This window comes from Podarcis melisellensis (assembly GCF_964234715.1).
Source record: "Podarcis melisellensis genome assembly, chromosome: 10".
NCBI lineage: Eukaryota > Metazoa > Chordata > Lepidosauria > Squamata > Lacertidae > Podarcis > Podarcis melisellensis.
Window position 1 is genome coordinate 59,739,898 of NC_138542.1, and position 14,783 is coordinate 59,754,680.

At 43.1% G+C, this 14,783-nt stretch overlaps 1 protein-coding gene across 2 annotated transcripts; it reads right to left on the reverse strand.

Moving 5' to 3' along the window:
- Positions 1 to 1,373: 1,373 nt before the first annotated feature.
- LOC309378746 (estradiol 17 beta-dehydrogenase 5-like) lies at positions 1,374 to 11,262 on the reverse strand. Of its 2 annotated transcripts, XM_081927374.1 has the most exons (9): positions 11,110 to 11,262; positions 9,579 to 9,746; positions 7,544 to 7,660; positions 5,881 to 5,958; positions 5,635 to 5,757; positions 5,160 to 5,269; positions 4,057 to 4,222; positions 2,811 to 2,893; positions 1,374 to 1,534 (listed from the first exon to the last, which is right to left on the reverse strand). In XM_081927374.1, exons 1-9 carry the CDS (start codon positions 11,194 to 11,196, stop codon positions 1,495 to 1,497), a joined length of 972 nt encoding a protein of 323 aa, XP_081783500.1. In that variant the 5' UTR covers positions 11,197 to 11,262; the 3' UTR covers positions 1,374 to 1,494. The 2 variants fall into 2 exon arrangements, with proteins under 2 accessions (XP_081783500.1, XP_081783501.1); XM_081927375.1 differs by lacking the exon at positions 7,544 to 7,660.
- Positions 11,263 to 14,783: the final 3,521 nt, after the last annotated feature.

A 14,783-nucleotide genomic window follows, 5' to 3' on the forward strand; every position in this document is an offset into this window, starting at 1 on the left:
TAAAAGGAAGCGTGTCCACAGACTCCGCCTTTACTGGAGGGTTCAGGTTACGCAAAGCAGGGGCTGAGTGGGAGACAGCAAGTAGCAACAAATGATTTCAGCAAGGGCATTTTGAATATTTTTACAGATTCCAGAAGATAAAATGCATGTGTATAACATCATCTGCTGTGGAATAGAGTGACAAGAAAAACATAGAAGTTTTTTTTAATTGAATTATGTTGCCTACCCAAACAATTAGAACAAAACTTAGTCGTCAAACAGATTAAGTAATTAAAAAAAGAATCAAAAATTAATAAGGAAAAGTAAAATTATAATATAGAAGAAGACAAAAGAAAGGTGAATCATGAAAGAGAAGGAGAAAAAAAGAAAAAGAAAAAGGAATATGTGTGTGTGTGTCCATCCATACTTTATTGCTATCCAGAGACCCATAAAACATAAACCATAAAACAATTTCAAAACTAGATTATCCACTCTTTGATCCAGGTCCAACATGCAGCTTCATAATATAATTGGAGGTCTGAGACTGTGAACCCTGGGACATAGAAGTTATTTCAGGTCTAGCTGGAAGACAATCAAAACCCTGTGCCCTTAAATCCTCACAGCCAGCAGTAGTCATTCCTGCCCATCCCTTCCTCAGAAGTGGAAGCTGTGACTTTGTAATTTAGACGTTTCCCGTCATGTCCTGCTTCCCACAGGCATCTGATTGGCCACTGGGAGAACAGGATGCTGGACTAGATCGGCTACTGGCTGAATTCAGCAGGCTCTTCTTATTTACCGAAGTTATTTCATCTTGACAATAAATTTCAGGCTATGCTTCTTTTTATGAAGGTTAATCTTTCCCTCCGGCTTGTGCTATTTTCAATATACAACTCACCCCCCTTGAAACTGTTATTTGACACATTAGGGAGAACTAGGGATTGAGGAGGATTTCAGTTTTGTTCACATTTGAATGAGAAACTACACAGCTCACACTTCTTGAACCAATATGCAAATTGAAATGTAGTTATCCAAAAGAAAGTGGCAGTTCTCTGTATTGTGTGATGCAGTTGTTCAGCTACAGAATAATTGCAAAAATGCATATACTGGGCTAAAGTACAGTAATACCTCCACGAACATCTGCCTAGTCTAGCGTCCATTCCGGTGAATGTCCGCGGCAAACCTGGAAGTACCGGAATGGGTTACTTCCGGGTTTGACTCTCGCGCATGCGCAGAAGTGCTAAATCGTGCTTCACAGATGCGCAGAAGCTCAAACCACTCTGCGAGCATGCGCAGACGCGGCACTTTGCCCTGCGTCCTTTTCAGCTAGTGTCGGGGCTCCGGAATGGATCCTGGCCGCAAAACGGGGTATGACTGTATGCATTAATGAGCATATATTAGTGAAAACACCATGCAAAAATGCTTTATTTTAGGCAAAATTGCAAAGAAAAATGTGTATGATAGAGTCATCTGTTGAAGGTAGAGTACAGCATCGAGGATGGAATCAGTCAAAGGGTTTTATTCTTCTCCGAATGTATAGTTAGGATGGGAAGCAAATCTGAAAAATAATAATCAACGGAGCTTCTAAATTACAAGGAGAACGAATGGGTGAGATTCAGGTTTCAGAAGGAATATCCAACACATTTAAAGCACATGAAGCCTAGCCACTGGAGTTTACCCTCGGAGAACTACAATTCCCTTAATGTTTGCTGGTGGGTTTGCTATCTATCTCAGGATTGTCATCCTTGGGCCAGCCCACCACAATTTGCTTGCCTGAGGCAAATTGCAAGGTGGTGCACATTTCATATACAGAAGCCAGCTGGAATGACAATCAAAACTTACACCTAGATTGGCAGCAACACAGTGCCCTTCACTGGGTGTCCATCACCACAACTGAGGGCAACAGGCTAGTTATATGGGTGCAGGGCAGCCATGTGATGCACACAGATCTGCCCTCCAACAGAAGGAGACGGGCAGGGTGCTCAGAAGAATCAAGTGGGGAAGGGGCTGGCCTGGAGGGTGCTTCCACATTGGGAATTTATTCTCTTTTCCCTGTGGAAAGTGAGGAGAAAAGTGGTTGATGCACCAGCTGAAGCACACCTTGCCTAACAGTAGGGCCGGCCCTGGTTCTACTTGACTGTCTCAATAGGGAACACATACAGTTGTACCTCAGGTTAAGAACTTAATTTGTTTTGGAGGTTCGTTCTTAACCTGAAACTGTTCTTAACCTGAGGTACCACTTTAGCTAATGGGGCCTCCCACTGCCGCCGCGCGATTTCTGTTCTCATCCTGAAGCAAAGTTCTTAACCCGAGGTACTATTTCTGGGTTAGTGGAGTCTGTAACCTGAAGTGTCTGTAACCTGAAGCATCTGTAACCCGAGGTACCACTGTACTTAGGCCCTGAGTCTTTAGTAGCAAAAAGGGGAAATAATGGTGTGCCATTACTGAGCTGTTTTAACTGGCATACCAGAGTAAGGCACATGAAGACCTTTTGGTTTGGAGGGCAGTCGTTCTTGAAATGTGTTGAGTGTAATCAATTGCGTCTTTTGAGCACCAGTCTGACGTCCTGCCCCTCGTGTGCAGCTCGTGTGTGTGTCCCCACCCCACTTCTCCATGACCCTTCACCCCCACCAAATTGTCAGGGGTGCTACCACACTCTCCCCAGGGCAACAAGGAACGGGGAGTGCTCTGGCTGCAACCACAAATACCTAATTCCCACCAGGAGCTGCCTCCACACGTGGGCTTCTCAAATGCCCACCTGTATCACTGTGTGACATTATGGATTGGGCTGAACTCTAACAACAGATTCCCTTGCCTTGCCGCCTTCAACTCACCCTGTCAGCTTCATGTAGCGAACATTTCTTTTGAGGCCATTGAGGGTTTTCATGTCCTCTTCAGGCAGCTGGAAATCAAACACCTAGCAGAGGAGACAGGGTTGCATATAATCAGCAAGGGCTCTCTTATTATTATTATTTCAATTTATACACTGCCCTGTACCCGGAGGTCTCAGATGGGTTCACAAACAAGACCGCAACATATAAAATCAAACCAAAAACAATAACCCAATAACGCCTCCCCCAAAAAATGCCACCCCCAAAAATGCCACATTCTAAAAGGGTGTTGGATGTCAATAAGATAAACCAAAGGCCTAGTTAAAAAGGAATGTTTTTGCCTGGTACCTAAAGGTGTATAATGAAGGCACCAGGCGAACTTCCCTGGGGAGAGCATTCCATAGACAGGGAGTCACTGCAGAGAAGGCCCGTTCTCATGTTGCCACCCTCCGGACCTCTCAAGGAAGAGGCACACGAAGAAGGGCCTCAGAAGATGATCTCAGGGTCTGGGTAGGTTCATATGGAAAGAGGCTCTAGATTTTCTGAAGCTCAAGCACTGAGGCAAAGTGGGCAGAAAGAGGAGACATTGGCTCCCCTATCCAGCAGAATCTCTCCTTGATCTCACCTGCATTTTCATCGTGTTTTAGACATCAATGGTTCCCATTCAACTCTGCTTACGCAGTTGGGCTCCTGTGAGTAAGATGGACCCCATCTCCACTATTGCTTACCCCACAACTTAACTCTGACAGTCTGTTACTGGTTTGTGTTCAGTATGTGGTAGGTTATGTTAGGGTGTGAAACCTAAGACGCTGGCAAGTTAGCAATGTCATGTGACTTTAAGTAGTCAAGCTTGTTAAGTTGTTAAGTTGCTCAGTATATAAAGAGTGTTTGTTTTCTCTGCCTGTGGGGCGTGAAGCAAAAATGTCTGAAAGCTCCGGAGGTGTTTCTGTTATCTTTCTGCAATAAACCTGTCTTTGGAAAGACAGGCTTCCCTGTGTCGTTATTTCTTTGCTGCTGAGACTCTGAAGCTTGTACTGCAACAAGAATCTCTTCACTGGACTTAATTAATGCTCTGCAAAGAGAGCTGTTGCTGGTTGCGCAGCGGAAGCGTTTACTGGACCAGTACACAGACTCTCTTAGGTTATTCTACTTAAAGTGCAGGTATGAACGAACACTCAGCTCCCAATGCCTCACCTAAACCAGTACACATTAGGCTTTGGTTCACTGCGTCTGCAAACTGCTGGCTTACCTGCAGGTTTTCTTTAATGTGTTTTTGGGTGAAACTCTTGGCCAGAACCACAATGCCACGCTGCAATTGGTAGCGCAAAGCAATGAGCGCTGGGCTTCGGTTGTGCTTCTTAGCAAGGTCAACCAGTACTGGTTCCTCACGTAGAACTGGCGTGCTTGTGTCCATCCTGCAAGAGGAAAGCAACCTCAGGTGTCATTAAATAGCAATATTGTGACATATTCAAGTCAACATTTGAGCATATCTAGACACTGTAAGTATAAAGCTGTTTTAGACCAGATTCATCTGGTATGGAGGAACCCAACCAATGAACCCTACAAACAGGTGTTCTGCGCAGAGGGCAGGGACAGCGGAACAAAAGCACAATCCTATGCATATTGACAGGTCAGTCTTACTGGCCATATTCATATACTGATAAACCATGGTTTGTTGAGATGGGACTGAGCCTAGCCTCCCTCTGAACTCATATGCTCCTTTCCTCCTTTGGTGCAGCTGCAAGGAGTTTAGAAGCAAATCCCAGAGGGATTTAGTGCACACTGCTTAAAATGGTTGGGTCTGGTAGACAGAATTGCAAACAGAAATGTGTGCATTAGCAGAAATGCACACCAAAATGCTGTCAAATTTTCATGAGAACTTTTTCTAAAAAAAAAAAAGAAGAAGTTTGCAAATTTTAAATTTGGTGCAGAATGGTGCAGAACCCGGAACTTAAGAAAAAGGAGAAACCCAAACTGTAAGATTCCTCTACCCCTGTTAAGCACACATTCCTTTCCCCTTGTTTCTGTATGGCTTTGACTAGGTGCTACCTTTGTGCCCCTTCCCCTGATCCCATATTTGCTATCTTGGATCAGATATTCTTTCTGGTTTTGATGGTGCACTTTTCTCCTTCCTATCTGATCCGTGATTGCTGCTCTAGAACAAGCATGGGGAACCTTTGGCTGAGCTGCTACTGGAATAATCCTTGGCCATTGGGCTTGCTTGCTGCAGCTGACGGGAGTTGTAACTCAACCACATCTTCAGGGCCAAAGGTTCCCTACAGTTGTTGGTTAATTATTGGCTAATCATTGAAATACTGGAATAAATGATCAAAGTTCAATGTTTTCTCCTACCAAGCCTCGTCTCTCTGGGATCCTAAAGCAGAGAAAGCTTCCAGGACAATATCCTTTGATTTGCAGAAAGACAGCAGCTTGGCTTGCTTGAGATAAGGGTGGCATTCGACCTGGTAGAGAATTTGTGCACAAGCCAAGAGTCAGAAGCACAGTCTAGAGGAGGAGTCTTTACAGTCTTGTTACAAAACAACAAGAATAAATTGGTTCTTGAAGACAGAGCATTACGAATGGACCTGAACATCTGGAACATCTGGGGAAGTGGGATTTTGCCTGCTAGATCCATTCTCAAGTTCCCTGCGCTTTGTACATTTAGCAGGATTTTTGAACAGAGCTCCATGTGGATGCAACTGTGGCCAGGATTTCTGCACGATCAGGGCCCTCGGTTATTGTGAATTCAGAACCCACACCCACACTTTCCACTGATGCAATCTCACTCCCCGTGTTCAGTAATTTATTTATTTTTGAAGAATTATACCTGGTTTAGAACAGGCTTGTACTTGAGGCCAGGTTTGTTTAGGATCTTTTCCAGAAGCCTCTGGTTGAAGTTGGAGACACCAATAGACTTCACCAAACCTGCATCTTTACATAATTCCATGGCCTGCAGAAGATGATGAAAGTATATCAACAAAGCAGGCTGTATAAATTACGCTGCTGAAATAAGTGTACAGCTTTGATTTGGGGGACTGTCCTGCTGTTGCTACACAACTGTGATGATACACACCTCCCAGGTTTGACACAAGTCAACGTCATCGAAGACCAGCTTTCCACTTTCATCTTTTGGTAGCGGATCGGCTCCTGGCTTTAAAATAATAAAAATAAAAATAAAAATTTACTCAATGTAGAAACAACAGTACCAAAAGTACAGTGGTACCTTGGGTTAAGTACTTAATTCGTTCCGGAGGTCTGTTCTTAACCTGAAAATGTTCTTAACCTGAAGCACCACTTTAGCTAATGGGGCCTCCAGAGCATGATTTCTGTTCTCATCCTGAAGCAAAGTTCTTAACCCGAGGTACTATTTCTGGGTTAGCAGAGTCTGTAACCTGAAGCGTATGTAACCCGAGGTACCACTGTATTTTACTTCCCATCTTTCCCCTATAAAGGTTGACTCTAAGCATGACTAAGCATGCTGTCACATACACAGTTACCTGAGAGTGATACTTATTTCTGAGTAGACATCTGCTGGTTTGTGATGTCAGTCTGTAAACAACCCGTCATCAAGAAACAATTGTAAAAGCAGATTAAACAAAATGAAAGCATTGGCTTTTTTTTACATTTAGTGGATTATGATTATTACTGTACATTTGCAAACAAGGTTAATATACGTTTCCAGATGTAGATTATTTTATATGTCCTCCCCCCTAGTGATCCAAATGTGGCTTTTCCTGGCTGCAATTTCTAATTGGTGATGGAATGCAACTTATCACATATTTAAAGACACTCCTCTGTTATTACGGTTACACTTTATTGCACACTTATGACTTAATTGATCAGAGTTAGATGGAGAACCAAATTAACTCTATTGCAATTGTCGTTACTTTTACAGTTACTAGCTCTAACTAGAGTACTGTGAGGGGTAACCTTTTCCTGCCTGCACAGCAGTCTCAATGAAAATCCTTCTCTAGGTTGCTATTACTCAGAGTGGTCTTGCTCCCGCTGGTACCAGTGGGAGTTCCCATCATCCCTCAAGTTCAATTTCCGTATATCCAGCTAAAAAGGTTTTGGTAACAGGACTTCAAGAAAGTTTTTTTAAAAATAATAATAAGCCTCTGAGATTTTGGAGAACTGCTGCCCATCAGAGGAGACAACATTAGCCATTTGATAAACCAGTTGTCATAGGAGCCAACGTCATCTCTACACTAAAACCTTTCCTTTTAAAGACAGCAGTCATGGGTAGGTAAATATCCTACTTATTTTTCCTTGGTTTTGAGAATATCTAAAGTGTTATGTACTGAAGTTCTCACCCTAGGCCAGCAGGGGGATACTGTAGATAGTTATGCAAATAAGGGATCGAAAGTGACGTTCAGTGATTGGATAGTTTTAGAAAATTGTTACAGTTACGTTGTACTGGAGCTCTATATAAGCAGGCTGACTGAACCCTTCAGTTCAGTTCTGTTCTGGCCTGTGAATAAACAAGAGCTGTTTGAAGAATCGCTGTGTCGTCTGATATGTTCACCCACAACTTAACATAAAGTGTGAAGGATAGTTACATATGATTCAAAACTTTGCACCCAGCATTTGAATATGTTTCTGATCAAAAGAATTAATGTGTACGCTTAACAGTAAATCCATCTTAATATATACTTCTTTTTAAGATAAGGATTTTACAAGCAAGCAAGCAAGGAAAGTTTGTTTTTGGTTCATCAACTAGTGGGGGGGGGGATTACCTTGAGAGGAAATGGCATGTGAATAAGAAAGAGATCCATATAATCAAGTTTAAGTTTCTTTAGAGATTCTTCCACACTTGTCCGGACAAGTTCTGGGCGATGAAAGGTGCCCCAAAGCTGTAAAGGGTTTCAAACAGCAGAACATGGATACAGTTCACCTTCAGAATGAATGGTTCTTACTGAAGCATATAGACACACTCCAATTAATTTCAATGGTCATTGTGTCAGATACATTTCTGCCAATCCGTTTGCCTGTTATCATAGCTTCTTTTTCACAAAGGTTGTATCTTCCCAGGTAGAGTTAAAACTAAATGATCATACATAATGTGTTCATTTATTGCCTCAAAAGAAAGGATTCTGGGCGTTTTGTTTTCCAGTTGTAAAATTATATGTGACTAAATTATTAAGAGAACGCACTAGGTTTTTTTCATATAGGTAAGAGGCCAGTCAGTTGCAGTTTCCATAGTCTAACTTTCATATAAAGAGAGCATTCTTAAAACAATGGCTTTCAAACTGGGTTCTGAGACACCTTGGCTTCACTGGAAACTTAACAGGTGCACTTCCAGATTGCCAGTGTATTGTGGGTGGGAATCAAGCACATGCTAGAACTTTAATTAAAGCAGATTAAAGCACTCTGTCACACTGGTGCAACGAATCTACAGTGGTACCTTGGTTCTCGAACTTAATCTGTTCTGGGAGTCCGTTTGACTCCTGAAACTGTTCAAAAACCGGGGTGCAGCTTCTGATTGGCTGCAGGAGCTTCCTGCACTCAAGCAGAAGCCGCATTGGATGTTTGGCTTCTGAAAAACATTCGCAAACCGGAACACTTACTTCTGGGTTTGTGGCTTTCGGGAACTGATTTGTTCGAAAACTAAGCCGTTTGAGAACCAAGGTACCACTGTACTTTTTTCTTTCATTCAAAAAGCTTTTTGTAGTTAGGAAAGCAATGAGAAAATGCCCGGATGAACAAATACTTGACAGAAAGACTTGTAAATACCACATGAGCAAATCAGGATAAGTGCTCATTCCCTTTTAACAGGCACAGGCAAACTCAGCCCTCCAGATGTTTTAGGACTACAACTCCCATGATCCCTAGCTAACAGGACCAGTGGTCAGGGATGATGGGAGTTGTAGTTCCAAAACATCTGGAGGGCTGAGTTTGCCTATGCCTGCCTTATAACCTCACCAGAAAGACATCAGAATGAACGCTCAGTAAAGACCAGATAATAGTCTAACCTAAGTTTTTTGTACAGCAAAACAAGATGAATATTCATAAAATAGGTCAGGAGGAGCCCTAGGAGTTTAGCAAGAAGATAACCAGTGATGGACAACCTTCCCTAACAGGCCACTTGCCCATCAAGAAGATTCCATTTCAACGGGTGGACACAGTGTAATGTTGGGTATATCTCTAAGGGCATCTTCAGAGTTTTGCAATTGGGATTCAATGGCAAACTGCAAAATTCAGCTTGCACAATTCAAGTAGATCTGCTGCTCTGGTGCAAATCTGCTTCTAAGAAAAACAAGCGGAACTTTTTGCAGCAAGGAAAGTGCACTAGAAAGTGTGGGATATCAATTGCTTGCCCTTGATCTTGCATAACCTCCCTGCAAACAAATCCAAATGAATGCTCAGTAAACAGGTTGTCTGGAAGTGAGCTGAGTTATGTTCTCAGAGTAATGTTGGGCGGCCAAGTAAAAACAAAACGAAGCAGGCTCTTGCAGCTTCATTAGTTGTATAGAGAAGGGATTTCAGTAGTTGTTGCATGTATGACAAGCAACACATTCTGAAATTCCTCTGTTGCACAACTGCCAAAGGTGCAGGACATTTGTCCTCTTTCCTGCCTGGTCATGGTGAGGATGTCTACAATACACAGGGTTTCCTCAGGAGTCAAGTTGATTTGGAAAGGAAAGAAGTAAAATTTGGAAACCACTGAGTTGAGTAAATGAACTTCCATGGCCTTAGCTGTTAGGAAAGGATGGTAGCAGCAAAGCCTGTCTACCAATCAACCAACTACTACAGGAATTAATATTTACTGACCTTTCCAGTGTAAAACAATTCATCCCTTTTCACAGTTCCATCTGCAATCTTTGCATTCATCCCTCGTCCAATTTCCTCTTCATTCCCATAGATGAAGGCTCCATCGATAAGGCGGAAGCCAAGCTCAATGGCTACCTTTATAGCCTCCTCACACTTGCTTTTTTGAACCTGGTGGTTAAAACAACAATAGCGTCAGCAAGTTTCAATGGCTTTGGCAGGAGGGTTACTTGATTGTGTTTCCTTATGTGCCACTTTTGCATTGAAAAACAACTGCACATGGAACACCATGGGGTTGTACCCTAATATGGGGCTGTACCCTAACATGGGAAAAGTTCTACCAATCCTTGCATTAATAGAATGAGTGCATTGGATGCCAACCATGGTCATTTTAAGGCACTGTGGACAATAATCTACATACAAAGCATTTGAGAAAATTGGGTTCTCTCCCAGCGCATGTTGTCTAAGGGTGGTGATGCAGCAAGCTACCATCTTGCTTAGCTTCAACAAGTCAGAATCTTTTCGGTGTCTGCATGGCAGAGCACTTGGCAAATATATTTATGCCACCTTGACTTCCGTGATGGAAGAGAGGTTCAGGATATAAATATAAATCACTATTGCTGTGCAGCGTTAAAAAATATTGGTTTTGGAATTCAAACAATATCTCTTTTCTCTGCTAGACCAGGATTTGTTGCAGCCATATAAACAATATTTTCACATAATTGAAAAGCATTCTGGCCACAGAATGGTTACTATCAGTGTCAATAGGAAGGGAGTTCCAAAATGTGGGTGCTGCCAGACTAAAATATTGGTTTCTTACAAATGTAGAATGAGGCACCTGTAGCAGTGTCCGTTCTGCAAAATATATGGCAAACTAATGTGAAATAAATATACCACTGCATTTAATGCAACTGGTTTTTCAAATACAAATACCTGTCTAACTTCAGGTTATATTTTAGTAAGATCTAATTTATATATTTTAATTGGTGCTATATCTGTACTGTCCCTGTTATACCGAACTGCAAATTTAAATGTATCCCTATTGTGTTTCATGACTTCCCTGATTTTGTGAGCTGGAATTGGTCTGTGACCGAAATAATAAATTCATTCATACAAATACCTGCAGACTGGGACAATAGTGGACAGGCAGGAGAAATTCACATACACCCTTGTCAGCCACAGACGTGACAAAAATAATTCCTCTCCACACACAATGAAATTGCTATTTGCATCTCTCCTGATGGGATGGGTAAGCTGCCAGGGTCCATGGAGTAGGGATAAGGGTTAAACTCTCATTTTCCGCCCAGCCCACCATGGCTCTGATCAGGCTCTCTCCAACAGCAGCTATTTGTGTTGTAAAACTCAAACATCTTCATGGAATGACATGTAGGTTGACCCTTGGGAGAGGCCCTGCAAAACCATCACAAAGGGTGGCCTATTTAGACTGCAGTTGGCTTTCCGTTTGAGAGAAATCAAATTTCCTATATACACATAAAGGCGATACAAAAAGAAAACCTTAAGAAAGTTGACTTACTTCATCAGGGCAATAGGTACCAAGCCCAATCAAAGGGATTTTGTTTCCATCGCTCATCTTAAGGTAGGAATTTTTGTCCAGAGTCATCTTTTTACAGCTTTGATCTGATGTGCAAGCAAATGTACTCTGCCAGAGTTTTGGAGAAGAGAAGTGGAGTTGGCTACAACTCTCTTTTTCTCTTATAGAGTTACTCCCTCAGGGGCAAGGAGAAGTGATGCTGATGTAAGGTAGATGAAAAACAACCCTCAGAACCTCAACATAATAATAGATCCCTGAGGTGTCAAATACTTGGCATTGTCACACTATCAACTCAGAGGTCACATGCTGTTTCTATTCAGTTTCCACCAGTTTGCTGGGCGACCAGTTAGAAGACAATGGAAAAACGCAGCTTACTTGACAACAAACCCCCAAATTTGGAACTCCCCTCCAAACTGGTGCAGTTGTTGACAGGGTTTTGCAGGACAAATCCCATATTTTGCAACACCACCATCCCAAACTGAGTAAATAATACATCAAATCAGGGTTCATAGTCAACACCCAAAAACCCATCTCAGCAGATAAATGACCAGATATTTATGCTGAAGTTTTTCACCCTGAGCTCTGAAGTAGGGGTGTTCCCAGATAGTTGCTATGTTCAGCTCTGATTCAGAGGTCTTGTGCAACAAACCTATTAACCCAAATGTTGCAGTATGGAAAGTAATGCAAAAACAAGCTGTAAAATGTCAGGAATACTTGCTTAATGCAGCAGTGCCACACTCATGTCTTACATTTATGCCACTTTAACAGTCATGTCTCTCCCCAGAGAATCCTGGGAACTTCAGCTTGTTAAGGATGTTGGGGTTGTTAAGAGACCCCTATTCCCCTCAGAGAGCTACAATTCCCAGAATTCCTTGGGAAGACGAATTGATGGTTAAACCACTTTGAACTGTAACTGTGAGGGGAATAGGGGTCTCCTAACGTCTCTCAGCACACTGAACCACACTTCCCATAATTCTTCGTGGGGAAGTCATAACTGTAGGTCTGCCAGCTTGCATCAAATTAACAGTTCTTAGACAGCACTATTTTTCTAGAAAAAGAGGTGCCAGATCTCACTGTGACCACCTCCCTTGTTCTCTTATAGTGACAATGGTGCCCACCTGAGAGGTGCTGGAGCTGAAAAAAGTCCTGTTCTTAGGGCAAAAGATAAATAAGGGTTAAAAATAAAAGTGTGGCATAAAATTCACTTGAAGAATCCTGCTGAATCATAACAGCTGTGTGAGGGCCAAGCCGGGCTGCTGAGCAGTTAAACTCCAGTTCAACTCCCACTGAAAAATGCACAGGCTGCTCTAATGATCCCTGAGACCAATTAGAATTGCCCCTGCATGTTCCAGTGCGGAGAGAGTTGAAAAGGTCACTCCCACTTATGGCTCCATACAGCAGCTGGGTGTCACAGCGAGGGTGAGGCAGAGAGCAGAGTGTGTATCTAGGTGAGAGTGGTGTCACGGCAAAGTTCCCGCAATGGCACACAGCTCCTGCTTAAGAACAACTTCTCACCCTGCTGTGCCAACCTTTCCACTTGCCAAAAATGCCAATGCAGTTGTCCACATACTAACAACTCGGCAGTTCTGCATACCTCCGAGTGCTTCAGAGACGAGAACGGGCTCCCGAAGGGTGTCTGTGTATTTACAGTGGTACCTCAGGTTAAGTACTTAATTTGTTCTGGAGGTCTGTTCTTAACCTGAAACTGTTCTTAAACTGAAGCACCACTTTAGCTAATGGGGCCTCCCACTGCCACCGCGCGGCCAGAGCATGATTTCTGTTCTCATCCTGAAGCAAAGTTCTTAACCCGAGGTACTATTTCTGGGTTAGTGGAGTCTGTAACCTGAAGCGTATGTAACCTGAAGTGTATGTAACCCGAGGTACCACTGTGTTTACAGCATTTGTTCCCCTGCCATTTAGCCAAAAAGATTCTCAGCATGGCTTACAAAAACCAGTTCTCAGGTTCACATTCTAAAAAGAGATGACACAGGTAAAGGTAAAGGCACCCCTGACCATTAGGTCCAGTCATGGCCGATTCTGGGGTTGCAGCGCTCATCTCGCTTTACTGGCAGAGGGAGCCGGCGTACAGCTTCTGAGTCATGTGGCCAAAATGACTAAGCCGCTTCTGGTGAACCAGAGCAGCGCACGGAAACGCCGTTTACGGTCCCGCTGGAGTGGTACCTATTGATCTACTTGCACTTTGACATGCTTTTGAACTGCTAGGTTGGCAGAAGCAGGGACCGAGCAACGGGAGCTCACCCCGTTGTGGGGATTCGAACCGCCGACCTTCTGATCGGCAAGTCCCCTAGGCTCTGTGGTTTAATCCACAGCGCCACCGCATCCCGACATGACACATATACGGTACAAGGGAAAAGGAATAGGAGGGAAGAAGGAAAAGCAAGCTCAAACACAGATGCTTCAAGTCACAGTTTGTAAAGTCACTGTCAATGCCAGTGCTAGTTCTGACTGCCTTCCCTTCCCTGGAGTCTCTCCCAGATCAGATCCAGGAGCACAGCTGATGACAATGAGGGATGCAAGAAGGCAGCATTTTCCTTTCTGATCTGCATTCATCGTAACCAGTGCTGTTTCCATTATGATACAATGTCCTTTCCAGGAACTACTGTGTTAGTCTTCCTGTCCGCTATTGAATGTAATCTATGCAAATTATATAACTTACATAAATAAGTTGTGCAGGTTATATAACTTGCGTAACTATTTATGCAAGTCATGCAACTTACATTCATTTCAATGTAAAGGAAACATCCAAACAATGGATTTTAAAAAAATTAATTATGAATTGTTTGTGGACCTAGGGTGGAATTCAACATGGTGTTAAAGAGAGCATTTCAATCTCTCCTCCTCTATCATTCTATTCTGGGGATTATTCTGACACTCTAGAGTGCTTTTTGGTTTTTTTGGGGGGCGGGGTGCAGGGGGCATGTGGAAGGGGGGGAAACCCCATTGTGCTATTGGGAGTCCTTGCTCTGGCTTCTGCTGACAGAGCAGAGATGGAATCCAACATCTGGAGGGCCACAGGATTCCTACCTCTGCTTTAGAGTGTCTGGATAAAATGGGAGAGATCTTTAATGCTAACTAAACCAAATGTTTTGGAGACTGTTGGTGTGGTCTTTTGCTTCCAACAGGCTGGAGATGAGCTTTTTCCTCAAGTTGAGAATGGGATGGCACTGCCCAGTATCACAAATTTCCTGGGCACATGGGAGGTGAGGGGTGATACGGGAGAAGCCATCTTTGATGTCTCCATTTGGATCCACATCTGTGTTTTGTGTTGGTTTGCAAGCCCCCTCCATAGAGGCTGGCCCCTCTCACTGTCCTCGGAGCTTGCTTACTGGTAACCTCCTCTGGCTGATATCCAGACAGACCAGGGATAGGCGACATTTTCCCAAAAGTGGGTAAAATGCACAACCCCTCCCTCCTGCTTCCGCAGGGGAAAGAAAAATAAGTCAGAAATCTATTTACATGATGTTTATTTCTGACATTACAGCACTAGAGAAAAAACACGTCCTTTCAGTTCAGTTCTTCCAGCAAGTCTGACAAACTGTGCAATCGGAAGGTTTCAAGTTACACTCTTCACAAAGACTTATCCAGCCTGTGAACGTCCTGGGAAATTCTTCTTTTCCACAGATAAGCGCATCATG

Excerpts from the sequence above, each read along its gene's own strand:
- LOC309378746 (XM_081927374.1), bottom strand. The coding sequence starts at position 11,196 with ATGACTCTGGACAAAAATTCCTACCTTAAGATGAGCGATGGAAACAAA. Across the intron at positions 5,959-7,543 it reads ACATGCCATTTCCTCTCAAG|CCAGGAGCCGATCCGCTACC; the intron begins GTAATCCCCCCC and ends ATTATTTTAAAG. Across the intron at positions 5,270-5,634 it reads ACAAGCCTGTTCTAAACCAG|GTCGAATGCCACCCTTATCT; the intron begins GTATAATTCTTC and ends ATTCTCTACCAG.